Source organism: Desarmillaria tabescens (genome assembly GCF_030435595.1).
Source record: "Desarmillaria tabescens strain CCBAS 213 chromosome Unknown EV420scaffold_10, whole genome shotgun sequence".
Lineage (NCBI taxonomy): Eukaryota > Fungi > Basidiomycota > Agaricomycetes > Agaricales > Physalacriaceae > Desarmillaria > Desarmillaria tabescens.
Genome location: NW_026848309.1, coordinates 743,393 through 757,783, shown reverse-complemented (window position 1 = coordinate 757,783; position 14,391 = coordinate 743,393). Strand labels below are relative to the sequence as shown.

Below are 14,391 nucleotides of genomic sequence, written 5' to 3'. Positions count from 1 at the left end.
GCTTAGCGAGAGCATGCCATTCAGCGAGACGAAAGAGTAATGTCAAAATCCAGGAGTTGTATGGTTCATCGAGAAGCCCGTCGACAACTGGAATTAAATTCTACAGCCAGTTAGTTGGGACATAGTGTTAGGAAGGCGGACGTACCTGAAGGATGTCCTCAAAATCCCGAGCGCCCAGTTTCTTCATTTCAGACACATTGTTGGCAAATTTTCGTATGGTATCAACCCCAAACGTCGGAATAAGTCGAAATCTGAGGAAAGGCATCAACTGAGAACAGGATGGAGTCGAGAAATGGTACATGTACACATACCTTTCATCGAAAATCTCTACTAGCTGCTTCTTCTTAGTTTTACCAGCTGCATAGAGGATACGGACAAGGTGGACAAGAACAGCCTTGAACACGCCCAGCTCAAATTCATGCATCTGATCCATGACTAGCATCTGAAAGGGATTGAATGTCGATCCGAGTTTTTCCACAAAGGCATTCTGTGACAGTAGAATTAGTAGTTGATATATTGGTAACCAGATAGTAAACGTACCATGGTCGGAACAATTGACTGCGGTTGGCATAATCTCTCCACTGCTGCACTGCCGACAGTATATCCCTTATTGAAAATGAAATCGCGTGCCCTCGTTATCTCGTCTAACAGATATGTCCTAGCCAGACGAACACGTAGCTTCAAATCGTATATGAGACCCATCTGATCGGCTTTCTTCTTGGGAACAAGACAGCGAGGACACAGACATGTGCCATTATCTCGAATATTAGCAAGGAGTACTCTGTACAATATGCAATTATCTGTTAGTGCTTAACCATGGAGGAAATAAAAGCATACTTTTCAGGGTAGTCAGCTGAATATGTGAATATCCGGGGGTAGACACGACGATAAACTCCATCTGCACATTTGAGAACGATGCCGTGGATATAGGCATGGACAAAATCGGCATCCAGAAGGAGCTTCCATGCCTCATGCATGAGTTCGCGCCGACAGTGGGTCAGCAAGTTCTTCTGCTGATTCGTACTGATGTTGAGTGTGCGGAGGAAGTCGGATATTGAGTCTGGAAGCTAAGAAATATTTGTAAGCTGCTAGAACTAAGTCTCAGAGTAACGAGCGTACTGAAGGAAAAAATGCCGTTTGGTGGCATGCACCCGAGTCTGGCTTTGAACGGACATACTTGGACAAATTACCGAAGAAGGTGTACAGTGGCCATGCCTTTGCCGTCCCAAAGCTGGTAAGGTGAGTCGCATCAGACCAAAACATCAATGCAGGCAATAACTTTCTCTAGCTTGCACCCAGGTTCGTTAGCGGCCCGTTGGAGAACTCGTTGGGCATTCAGCCAGGCATCCGAGGTGTATAGTTCATCGTATATACGTGTCTCATGTCCAGTGAGTGGAGATACGAATATATGGCGAAATGGAGAAAGATGGAATAGGCATGCTTGCACATCAGTGAATGCGGCCTTTATGACCTCAACCAAAGGTCGGTACCGAAATCCTGGGACTGAAAAGACACGTACACCAGTAGCCTGATTTCCAGTAGGTATTTTGATATCCACAGTTGCCTCACGCCAGCCATCCTTCAGTGAGGGCGATGAGTTAATCGCAGTGTCGAGTTTGCGATGCTCTCTGCCCACATCAAACTGGGATTCAGACTGAAAATCGTCTGTACGGAAATCTGGTGCACGAATAACGTCATTGACAAGACGGTTAACCTCGCTTTCAGATTTGAGGTTGCTACCAGAGTCAACCCACTGCATGAGACGATATGTGCTCATGCTCGAGTAAGGGTATGGAGGTGGTAACACTGAGCCGATTTCTTCAGGAATCGTAGCACTCGAATCAGACTCAGTGGAGTCAGGAAAGTTAGCAAGATCTTGTGGTGAAATGAATGCATCAGGATCGTAGGATGGTCGATTTGGAAAGAAGCGAAGGATATGGAATGCATTGGTCACGGTCTTGAATGCATCGTGGACAATGAGACGCACACGAGGGATAATGGGTGTCGGTTCATCGGAGGTGGCAGCAACTGCTGCAGGTGCAGCTTCTGGGAGATGGTCAATAAATCTGCGAGGAAGTCGATGCATGCGTTGTGGCCGTTCTGGTACAGGTAAAGTCTGTGTAAATGACAATGGTAAATCTTCAGGCATATCCACATCTTGGTAGTCTATTGTCTGCATTTTGACAGCTTAGATTATAGTCAAGAATAATATACTGTGCACATACCTGAATACTAGTCTCAGCATTTTCCGTCTCCAAATTGACCAGCAGTCCTCCCTCCCTTCTAGCAGAACCAACAGGATCCTCCAAACGTCTGCGCTTCTTGTGCTTTCGAGGCTTGTCCAGTTTTACTTGAGCCCGTAATTTAATACTGGCCTCACAGTGATTCTTGTGAAGCGAAAGTCCTTTGGATGTACTGAATTTTCGGCCACACCCCGCTTCAGCAGGAACACAGGAAAAGGGAAGAAGAAGCTCGGACATGAGGAGAATGAAGATGAGAAGTGAGATGGGGTGCATTGTCTGAGAAACGGGCATGCAGTTGGCGGTCTAATAAGTAGGCTGCTCCGAGTCGGAGAGGCGAGATACAGGCATCTCGCGATCACCGGATTAACGCGTCGTAGTGGCTGTGATGCACCACGTGATAGACCCTGATCATGTTCCAAACCATTCTAGTTTCTCTCATCGTGAAGGCCCATTGGGCTCGACACGGACCTACAAGGTCTCTCACCATCTAGATCCATTTTGTTCTCCGATGCGCACCCGAAGTAGGCTCTTCTTCCGAATCGGCAGTCAGTTCTTTCAACATAAATACTTAAGTCATGGCTAAATTTGCTAACGTCGCATCTCAAGCAATATGGCATCACTCCTCCAAGAATCGCAAATCCCCAACCTACCAGGATCCTCTCAGCTATCACATTCGAACATTGGTCTTCTGAAACGGCGCATTGCAGAGCTGGAAGAAGAAGTGGTCACGTTGAAGGGTACTCCCCAAGTCAAGCACCAGTGAGTTTAATAATGACTCTCTCCTTGCTATCATCTCCATTTATTCTTTTAGAGAGTCATTCAAACAGATGGGACGTGCTCTTCCCCGTGTGATGTCACCCTTTGACAGTGTCCGGAGCATCGTGGATGAGAAAGTCCGACGCCAGCAGATTGAAGAGGATTCATCTTCGGACTCAGACGAAGATTCTGCTCTACCTACATTGGAGTAAGTCATATTGTTCATTAATCTTTAAGTGTCTACTAACAGTATCTACTGTATACTACAGACAAGAGAGACTCTTTCGAGGCTACAAGGCAATGATCGAGAGCCTTGGGCCTCGTATTGAAAAGTCTCTTCTAGGCAATGAGACCACACCTGGTGAATTCAATGATATCTGCACCTCGGTAAGCCCTCCATTTGAGTTAGCATTCCATAGTCATCTAATTTCAATTGAAGCTCAGCAACGGTGCCAGCGCTGCCAGAACGGTTGACACTCATTGTCTTCTGGTGAAAGTGCCCGAATGGATCAATCGCTCAATCAAACTCACTGATATGCAAGAGGAGTTATTGGATACCGAGAGTCGCATTGGTCGTGGTTTTGACCATTACATCACGGGAGCCTTTCTGTGTCCTATTGAGTATGATTGGTCGGATCCAGAGTATGTTGTATGGCCACTCAAAGATCTATATTGACATCCCATCATCTAGTGTACGTGCAGCAATACAGAACGGTGATCCGCAGTACCCAGTTACTGCAGAATCCTGGCCTCGATTCCTGTTCCCTGACCCTGAAAAGGACCACAACGATAACGATGAAGGTTTTGCGCAGTCTCCAATCTTACAGAAGGTTATTCAATGGGCTATCTCATTTTGCTCTTACTGATATTCTCGACAGGCTTGGAAGTGCCTCATGACATCACCTGGATCTGCAGACAAGATTGATCTCAATATGCCGGTCTCTCGTGCCAAACGACAGAAGAGAAATCCACCACATTGTGTAGCTAATAATGTTGGTTTGAAGTCAGTGACCGCACGGAGTATCGCCTATGTGGCTGTACAAGCTGGGTTCTTTGATGCTTCTATCTAGGGTTGCGTGCTCATCTTAGCTATATAGCTTCGGATTGCGTTGACGCAGAGCGGCTGGCAACAAGTTGATGGTGATTTCGACTATCACGTCTTCTTCAACAACATTGTTGATTACTTTGAGGATGCCCCTGGACCTATTGCAGAGGCAAAGGCAAAGGCCGTATTGGAATGGTGGACTAAGTGATTCCCCCATCTGATGCGAGATTACCTACTGATGTTCTGTTTCCTAGCAGTGTTTTCAAGACTGGAAAGACTCGACTTTCCCAGTCCCTTCCTAATGGCGGCTCTGTCAAGCGATTAGCAGCGAAGAGAGAAGAGCAAGAGCGAGGAGAACATACAGTATAAAGTTCGAGACCAATTTATATAAATGATGTACCAATATTCTGTGCCGTGATAACAAATGGACTGTTTCTGAGTTTCTCAAAAGTTTCTGTGAATTTCTCCATGAATGACAATAAGCATAGTACCAAAAACTGTTACAATACATTTACGATGTTACAGACTCACTATAATATGAGCTCATGTTATACCTGCCTATGGCATCAAGTAATGGTACTGATACCTTTCGAAGCCTGATATGCATTACTGACATAAGAAATACTCATAATGATACATGAAGAATTATCAATCCTCCACGCTTCATATGGGCATATAACCTTCGCGCAATTATTTCGGACGTTGCCAAGCATTTTGAGCCTTGCCACGGGCTTATATGGGCGTATATATTTTTGTCCGATTCGCTGATGCAGTTAGAAGATGCCGTCGATGATACAGTTAAAAGGCTACGACGTGTTGCGGATATACTCACCCATAGCAGCAGTACTCGAATTCTCAGAGTTTTGGACCTTACTAGTGCGGAAGAGTTCGGTCGCACGACACTGTCGTCACAAGTCTTGCGCCTGATGAACGAGAGGCAGATTTTCTGTGACTACTCGACCGCTGGCAAAGGACAGACTTCTTCCGATGACGATGACAGTTGCTCTTGCCGTACTGTGGAACTTGATTTGGACTCAGCTGTGAAGGATCAGCATGTTCCCAGATATTTCTACGACATAATCATCGGCATCAGCTCTGAAATGAGCAGTTCACGTATCGCCGTTCTGCATGACCTCCTAATCCCTGGAGGAATAGTCATCGTCATTATCTTGAACGACATTAAGGGGCAGCTACCTAGGGAGCAGGATTCGTGGCGCGCCTCGGTGGGCAAACATTTTCGTTCTAGCAACGTTTTAGCGAGCTGCAGATATTTCATTATCGAGGCACAAAAACAAACTTTACAACTCCCCGAGATCCGGGATAACGGCTACGAAAAAAAGGGACCTCCAATGCTGTCGTTTCGCTTGGGCGGGGAGTTAGGCATTCGAAACGAAATCCTCCAGCTACAGAGCTCTGGCACAGCAGTAATCTGGATTGAATCAACCACAGATGTATCAGGCGCTGCTGCACGCGGCTTTTGTCGATCGCTGAGGCGAGAAATTCTCGGAACAAATGTTCGTCTTGTGCTTTTCAACGAGACATGGTTGACACGAGAGCGAAGCGTGTATATTGGCTGGCTGTCAAGCGTCGATGGCCTCGAAAACGAGTCCGAATTCCTTGTGGAGCGTAACGGGCAACTCCTCCTTCCTAGACTGGTCCATTCACTGTCGTTTGAAACTCCACAAGATCCATCCATTGATTCTATCAGGTATTGGACTGCAACAGCTACGGAATCCATTGCAGCAAGTCCTTGTCCGCGTGTTCCACCGAACCATGTGCTTTTGTCCATTAGTCTAACATCAGAACCTGACGGCAACGTACGAGGCTTATATGGAAGAATCATCGATGCGGGTGATACCCAGTGGCACATTCATTCCTACGTTACAGCAATTGCTTGTGGTCCGCTATCGAACTTCGCTATCGTCCATACAGGGCAGGTTCTTGCTCCTCGATGGAAAGATCAGCTCGGAGCGTTGGTTCCAATCTTCATTGCCAGCTCTTACCTTGGCTTCGGATCGTTGAAAGATCGTCGCCGCGTCCAGAACCGAAGAGCAGTGCTATTGTTTGGGAATGAGGATCGATCATGCCTTCCGGAAAGGCTTACTCGAGTATTCGAGTATTTCGGCATGTCTACTATCGTTGTTGTGGGTGCCGCTCCCCAACTCCTGGAACTCTTGAAACCAGGCGACTTGGTTCTTTCGAACTATAATGAACATCACAAAAGCATACGGAGCATCTGTGATTTTGTGGGTGCATCATTGTATCTTTGGGATGATCCAGTGAATGGAATATTGGAGGAAATCAAAAGGAATCCATGGACAGTTTCGGATATCTTCGACATACTCCTCGATACCAACTTCCCTCCGTCAGTGCTATCGGGCTCATTCCAAACACCTTCTGATCTGGTTGCGGCGCGCGCGATCAAATTTTGTCTCTTTCGTGAGGACGTCTTTTATCTCTTGCACGGAGGAATAGGCTCTTTGGGCTTACAAGTTGCCCTATGGATGTATCAGGTCAATTCTTTCCCATGGCCAAGGTAACAGTGTATCTAACTTCTGTCACATTTGCAGAAAGGTGCTCGAAAGATAGTGCTTACATCTCGTACCGGAGGGCAGGCGTTGTCGAGGAAAAATCCTGCATCCTTCAATCTTTTGACATATCTTTCGGAGCAGCAGGACTTGGAATTACGTCTGGAATGCTGCGACGCCAGCTCTCTTTCAGACATGCAAAGGTTAATGTCGAACCTTCCGGGTCGTATCGGTGGATGCATTCTACTTTCGGTCATTTTGGAGGATAGGTCATACGTAAATCATACCTCGGAGACCTATAATCGTGTCTTTCCAGCCAAAACCGAAGCATTTACCGTCCTAGAGAAAACTATCGCGATCGAACAACTCGAATTCCTAGTGACTGTATCATCTGCCGCTATTTTCGGAAGTGCAGGGCAAACGAACTACTCTAGGTGAGCGACTTGAACCCATTGTCTATGAGAAGGAACAGATTCCTTAATTCTTATAGTGCCAATACTGCAGTAGACTTCATGATTCGCCGCTATCCTAACGCATTTGCCTTAGTGGCACCCGCTATCATTGATAGTGACACTGTTATCGATCCAAATACATTACTCCCTCGCCCATCTTTGGAACCATGGGCTCCATGGGCAATGACCAGTCGACGTGAGTAATCACTTGTTGTTATGTCTCTCCTGCGCCACTGACATGACTGTAAAGACCTGTGCGCCTGCCTGGAAGACGGCCTAGAGAGAATGCGGAATCAAGCATTTTGGTTATATATTCCAGATTACTCCTGGAGCGAGTTCCAGAAATTTTGCGGACCATCGTCTCTATATGATCATCTGATTCCCATGCCATCTAAGACTGTGGTGGAATCCCAGAACCAGCAAGGGGTTCTCTCCCAGATCGAACGGCTAGTCTGCGATTCACTCGGTTTATCCATCGAAGAGCTTTCCCCCGACGTTCCCCTCACCGCTTATGGATTGGATTCGCTGTCTGCTAGCAGACTATCTGTATCACTGCGTCATTTCTTGCCCATCACTCAACTACAGCTTCTCGGAGATATTAGCCTCCGCGACATCTTAACATTGATACGTCGCACAACCAATCCCATAAAAGACAACCGAAAGCTATTCGACTGGCGCAAGTTGAATCTCCCTGGAGAAACTGTTGTCAAGCTCGTTGACACAGAGGGAATACCGCTCGTCATCATACATGGAGCAAGCGGTATCATTTTGGCTTTCAAAGGCATGCAAGAGGTCTTTGACACGCCTCTATATGCATGTCAAATCACGCCCGATACACCCGTCTCCTCATTGCAGTCCATGGCGCTGTTCTATTTCCAAAAAATCAAGTTGGCTGTTCCGAATGGACCTTATCGTCTGGCTGGGTACTGCGGAACTTGCCTGCTAACTTTAGAAATCGCGCGGAATTTCGAAAGCAATGGAGATGAAATCGTTCAACTCGCTTTCGTTGATTATTCTCCAGCACTCTACACTTCGCCTATTCTCTGGGAATTTGATGCGCCATCCCTTCAGAATAAAGTCGCTAGCATCCCGCTAGTGAACAAACTTCTTGACATCATGCTGACACTGTATGAAATATCCACGTCGAAGACACATTTAGATATTGCTAGGGATCTCAGGAAGGTCGCCGCTGGACATGTCGAGCGTGAGCTCATGATGAGCTATTATCAAATCTTCGGCGACATCTGCAGGACAATCACACGGTTTTTGATCGAATTAGGGGAGACCAACGGCGCCTTCTCATACCACACATTGCAAGTAGAGTTGACGACTTTGGTGAAGAGCATAAAGGCATGCTCTATAATGACCGTGTTCGTGGCCTCGCATGGAATGATCCAGAGCCTTGGTCAGCCTTCGGATGAATGGAAAGACCTCGGATGCAGGTCAATCGTTCCAGAAGCTCAGGTCATCTTTGTGGAAAGCGACCACATAACGGTCTTAGATCAGGTTGCAGATAGATTACAACGGGAATGGCGCAATGTTTAAAGATTACCTACATTCTGGCGGTGTACAAAGTACGTTGTGATGTAACATTATCCACTACGTCCGAACTATATGACAATGGAGACGTCGGGGGAAGTAATGGTTCCACTCCTTGCCGCCGATACGATATGAAGCCTCGAAATTGCACGTTCTCCGATGTGAGTAATGGCAAAGACGCCGCTACACATGGCACGGATGAGGCCACCCCTTTCGTGATGTCGCATTACTCGTATGGTTCTTCTTTGAAGTATCCACAGCTATAACCACGATCGCATGTAACTCCTTGATACATGAGCTGCACGGCCTTTCGAGGTCCGAACCAACGGTTCTCGACCTCGTCGCGTATGAGAACAGTATTGAAGGGAGCAGATAGAGTGCGACTGACAATAAGGCCGTACCTCTGTTGAATGGGAGACCGAGAACTGGGTAACTGGCGGACTCCGCCCCGAAGTTGCGGCCATGCATCACAGATAGACGGTTTTGTTGATGAGCGTTCCATCAGTCAGGCCTTCGCAGATACTGGGTATCCTAAGAAAACGATATGAAGCAACTCTGCAAGACGCCTATTTCGTCAGCGACAAGGTAGAAACACCTGGCCAGCACGGAATCCTAGGTAGTGGCGAGGCAGTGTCTGGATGTATTCTCGAGGGCTGCGAGAAAACGCGACGATAGATTGTCCTTGTGGCCAGCCTTCCTAGCCGCTAATTGTGCAAGTAGCGAGCCGATAGTGCAGTCTGGTCTGGGTCCGAAAAGTTGATATAATGATACACTGAATGCAAAACGCCTTCAAATAGAAGTGATGAGTTTTTTATTGCATACTACGGCCAACTAAAACGCACCATTGACCATCACACAGCCATACTTTCCCATTCCTCTCTGTAATGAAATTTCTACCGCGCTCTTGACGAACTGTAAGGATGAAAAGATGATAGTGATTGTCAAGCGGGAGCGGGGTAGTTTGACAAAATCGACAGTGGTAGTATTGAACGACGAGATCCTCCGAGATTAGTCTGGCATCGAAAACTGTGAAAACTGGATTTATTGGCCACCCCTGCATCCAACGCATTGCGGATTGTCCCGGGCCGCCGAGGCTAACCCGGCCCGATCCTTGCGTTTTTGGAGGAGCAAACTTTTGGTCAGTGCCATTCTGGATGGACACCCCGACTCATTGTGTATTGATACGACTAGACCCAGCTTCTTGGAGTTTTCAGTACATCTGCCATTTCACTTTCCTCGCTGCCATCTCCTTCGATACCAAGGTCGCTCCATCGCGCCTCTCCAGGCAGACTGGCCAGTACATTCTCAACAAGTGTCCGCCGCGGTGCCGGCGCCCAGGACCTTGCTGGGGAACCGGAAGCTGCCGCAGTTTTGCTATCTTGTCTCACATCTGTCAGCCGGAAATTTCCACATTTTGAACTCGTTTATATCTGACTGAATTTTTTCAGATTTGAGTGAGGAAGTTTGGAGGCCACTTTAACGCGTAGTTAGTAGAGTACAGTGTATTTAGCATGTAGCCACAGATGGTAAATAAGGATAAACGATGCCAGCATCAATAAAGTCACACTCGCCACACAAGCGCTCTCTTCCTCAACCTCAGCAACCTCGCATACACATCCCTACGAATTTCTCTCAGGTGAGTTACTTTTTTTTTCAGTTTCAGGGTGTATTTGCTTACTGGATTCAATACCAAGCTTACCAGCATGCCTTTCAAAGCCAAACTCAGAGAACGATGGAAGTAAGTCGTCTGGCCACAGCGCCGGACAACGCAGACTGACGACGGGGCGTAGTACAATCGTCTGGTCTTCGCGACGATTATATTACCGATTAAAATACAGGAGAAGTGCGTATACTGCCCGTGCTCCCTTGAAAGCATACTGATTTCTTTTAGATCTCACCCGCGAGTGGGATGCACGATCCCCATATCAAGTTTTCCGCCAACAACGCGGAGTCGCCATGTACTGGCAATCGGATTCCGAGCCAGATTCAGATACGGAGGTCGATGATAAGTAGGAGAACAGCATGACTCCTGGTTTCGTAGGGCGACGAGGTGCAATAGCACGGGGAAACTCTGTCTGAAATGCGTGAATCCATCCTGTCCATAATCCCTGTAACCCCAGTCAACGTACCAAATTTTTGTTGATTTTTACGATTTTTCTGGTTTTTTTTTTTTCGGAAGCGAAACGACCTTTCGCAACGTGTCCCGATGCTATGCGCCGAGCGTCTCGCGTAATGCTGGGCGCTAAAGCCCAGAAAAGCAATGAAGAGGCGGGCATCAGCACCGACTGCCATATCAGGTTGAGTCGGGCAGAGCCAGGAGCATTTAACCAAATTCGAGTTTCCCGGTATTTCCGGTCCGCGCCGAAATGCCGGCATCTCGGGAAATGCCGAATAGCTAGGGGATGTCACGAAATTCGTGTGGCTGACCTGAAATTATTAAGAGCATGAGGTCCTCTTGAAACCCGATTGTCAAGGTGCGCAGTTGAACGGGTGGAACTGTTACCAAGGATCCGGTTAACAACCCGATCTCTGAGTCGAGGCATCGAATTTCTAACGCCGTCAGGAATTGACAGCCATAAAACCGAAGCAGACCTGCACCCCAAAGTAAAGTATCCGTTACAAGCACAACAAAGGGATGCGTACCTTCCTTGTTCTTATGAACAATAGATTATTGGATCATAGACGCAGAGAACAAAAAAACGATCTCTTAGATGAAGGATGATAAACTTGAAGTGGCAGTCAGAATGAGGGTGTTGTCGAACACTGCACCTGAAGCGGATATTGCCAACGGTACACATGGAATATTATAGGACAACGTACTGGATAGTATAGAGAGATTGACACCTCGTGCAAGCAGTACATAAGTCTTCCAGAGCCACGCGTAGGACATGGTGAATAACATCCGGAGAAAATACCGTGCCCTGATAAAGATTTTAGTTGTCATCAATATCCTACCTAGAGAGCAAGTACGGGTTGATCATGAGCAACCTTGGCAGTCAGGCTTCCGACTAATTCTGGCCTGCGAAGGCATACGACCGTAAATGAGCTTATAATGATAACTGTAGTCAGAAACGGTCTTCAAACTTGGGCAGCTTCACAGTACTAGCACGAGCATACAAACATGGGTGATATAAGATCCATCGGATCGAATATGCCCTAAGGATAAGAGTTATAAAACAGTGACGTGGCATGTCCAAGGCACTCACGAGGGAGACACATTCGTAACATTCCATTTGTTCCTCCATTTTTTAAAACATTGGACAAAGAAAGTATAAAGACTGAACAGATGCTGTTCAAGGAGCAAAAGGTACTGAAGACAGAAAGGAGGACTGCACAGCGGCGGAGAGAAAGGCCAGAGGGCATTGTGACTGTGACCTGGAATGTAACATAACGTGAGGATCATCGGATAGTGGAGTCTAATATTGGATCAGTCGGTTGACTGTCGTCTTCCCCTTTATACGCGATCCTAAACCTGCAACGCCATCTGCAATACATATATGACCCACTTGAATTCGAGTCTAAGAGAACATATGCACCTTTCCCCCCATCTGTGAACGACTCCGATCCTTCAAAATTTTCTATATTCCTGAACATCCTTGTGAGTACATATGCAGTTGTTTCGTCTGTTGCAACGCTTACCTCGTAGTCATCGTTGAGTACAATTGGATTTGGTCAACGAGTGAGTTAAGGTGAGGTTAATAAATTTGATGGCGTCTACAATGCCAAATAGTAAAATACTTCACATATGTACTACGGACACACTGCTATGTACATGTTTTCCTTGGCTGCAACTTAATGCGCAATCTCACTCTAAATGGACGGGTAATTGGTATTTTTCCATCCAAATTAAAGCTCTCTGGAATTTCTGTCCGATACCCATCGCAGTCATGATTGGATCTAGTGATGTCCGGGTCGGGCCATCGCAGTACTGTCCGATTGTTCTCCTGCCCATCTTGATCGTTAGAGTCATCCACCCATCGTCCGTGTGTCCTCTGAGGGTGGAATGCCAGAATCCCTGGCTTTTGTGCCAATGACATCTGATTGATGTTCGATTAAGCGATATAGGGAGCTTTTTCAGCTCCATCCCATAGTTTCAGTCGAGAGAGGATACGTTTATTATGCCGAGGTGAAGACAAACTTTTTACCGAGCATTCCTCTGTTCCACTTCAAGATGAAGACGTGCGTTTATTCAAACTAATCTCCATTACAGCTAAAAGGTCCGAATAATCAAGAATTAAGTAGTACTTATTGTTACGATCTATTCATATCTAGATCATCGAAGTACACGTGTTTCATCGGATACTGTTTACTTGAGAATGTCGATCATTACGAGTGGATTTCCGTCAGTGCGGCTGGAAGCCAGCTTGTTGGAATGGCAATCAGGTCAAAGGAGAGTGGAGTTGTGTGAATTTCTCTATCTTTTACAAAGCACTATCACTGGATCACTAGTGTCCGTTAATAACCATTCCTATTCACCGGACTCTGACAGCTTATTAGTATATCATTTCAAGGAATTTCAGTGGTATTCCTCGTCAGCTTGAGGGATGATTTCGACTTTGCAGACGTTGATTATAAAAGCCTTTCACCTCTGTTTAGCTCAAACTATCGTCGATTAATAAGTTTACTTACATCTATATTTCTGACGAATCCAGGCTCTTTACACAGAGCCGCGGTCAATAAAACCGGGTGGTTTGCTGTATGACTGAGGAGTCCATTTTGATCAGCGGTCAATCTCGGGTCCACTTTGCCTTCGGGTCGCTGACCCCAAGGTGCGTATACCTGTAGTTAGCAGACAAGTATTATTATATCAACATAACTATCATATAAACTTTGGTTTTATTTTTCTTACATCGACACCTTCAGGGATGTTGACGAAAATTGTGTTCGGTACATCTTGATTAATCCAGGAGATAGGTGACTGCTACAGTGAAATTAAGGGTAACCGATAAATAAATTGACATACAACTTCACCTCTGTCATGTTCTATGATCATTTCCAATAACCGAACTTGATTATTGAATAAAACAGTGCTTGCACTGAAGCTTCGCAGATGAATTAGGCGATACCACGATGTGGATTTAAGTTCGGGTCTCTATTACATGGCTCGCTTCAGTTTACATATGTGTAACAACGTACACTGACCAAAAGATGTAGAGCCAAGGAGCTGTTGGGTTCCAAGTAACCGAACAAGTTACAGAAAAAGTTATGGTTGTCTTGGTGTGAACCGAGATGGTAGTCTCCACCAGCTAAGAACACTTCTGTAGTTTTATACAGAGCCAGCAAGTTTTGAGAAGGTTGATGCTTTGTTCTATAAAGTCTTGAGAGGAGAGGTTCCATGACAAGCTATACCAATCCGTTGCCTATGTCAGGTATTTATATTATGGTGAGGAGGCTGTGTCATTGAATTTGCAACATACAAGTTGGGAACTGTGTTTACTTAAGTATATATCTATGCAAATCATCTCTGTCGCTTCAATTGTTTGGACGTGTTGTCAGTGTCTTGCGCCTTTCTTTTACCTGTAACTTCATCTCTGCGTGGTCCCACATCCGTTATCCCATGTCTCTGCACCATTGAGGGTAGACGTATCACTAACCCAGTTCCCGTGCTGCCTTGAACGCTGTCTAAACGACTTGTATCTGCAAGCCTTATGTTCTCCTGCAACGGCGACCGGGTCGACACGACACCTACCGTGATCAATTCCTGTGGTGGGTTTGAAACGGTGTCTCCGATGCGTACTGGTGTACAGATGTCGGCAGGTTCACGGGTTACTGCGTCCGCCACAGCGGCATCGACCGTCTCGGCTTACACCACGTCAGTGGTGACGTCG

The 14,391-nt window shown here is 46.3% G+C and overlaps 3 protein-coding genes across 3 annotated transcripts; 1 reads left to right on the top strand and 2 right to left on the bottom strand.

Annotated features, from left to right (window-relative positions):
• Positions 1-4,970: 4,970 nt before the first annotated feature.
• Positions 4,971-8,569, top strand: EV420DRAFT_1477572 (KR domain-containing protein; the record flags this gene model as incomplete). Its single annotated transcript, XM_060469429.1, has 4 exons — positions 4,971-6,557; positions 6,615-7,006; positions 7,063-7,220; positions 7,275-8,569. 4 exons carry the CDS (start codon positions 4,971-4,973, stop codon positions 8,567-8,569), a joined length of 3,432 nt encoding a protein of 1,143 aa, XP_060333587.1.
• Positions 8,570-11,088: 2,519 nt separating this feature from the next.
• Positions 11,089-11,977, bottom strand: EV420DRAFT_132824 (uncharacterized protein). The gene is made up of 6 exons (XM_060468779.1): positions 11,770-11,977; positions 11,662-11,719; positions 11,534-11,609; positions 11,384-11,484; positions 11,207-11,332; positions 11,089-11,155 (listed from the first exon to the last, which is right to left on the bottom strand). Exons 1-5 carry the CDS (start codon positions 11,924-11,926, stop codon positions 11,218-11,220), a joined length of 507 nt encoding a protein of 168 aa, XP_060333586.1. The 5' UTR covers positions 11,927-11,977; the 3' UTR covers positions 11,089-11,155; positions 11,207-11,217.
• Positions 11,978-13,132: 1,155 nt separating this feature from the next.
• On the bottom strand, positions 13,133-13,900 carry EV420DRAFT_1477570 (uncharacterized protein; the record flags this gene model as incomplete). Its single annotated transcript, XM_060469428.1, has 5 exons — positions 13,133-13,165; positions 13,193-13,342; positions 13,413-13,484; positions 13,527-13,655; positions 13,700-13,900. 5 exons carry the CDS (start codon positions 13,898-13,900, stop codon positions 13,133-13,135), a joined length of 585 nt encoding a protein of 194 aa, XP_060333585.1.
• Positions 13,901-14,391: the final 491 nt, after the last annotated feature.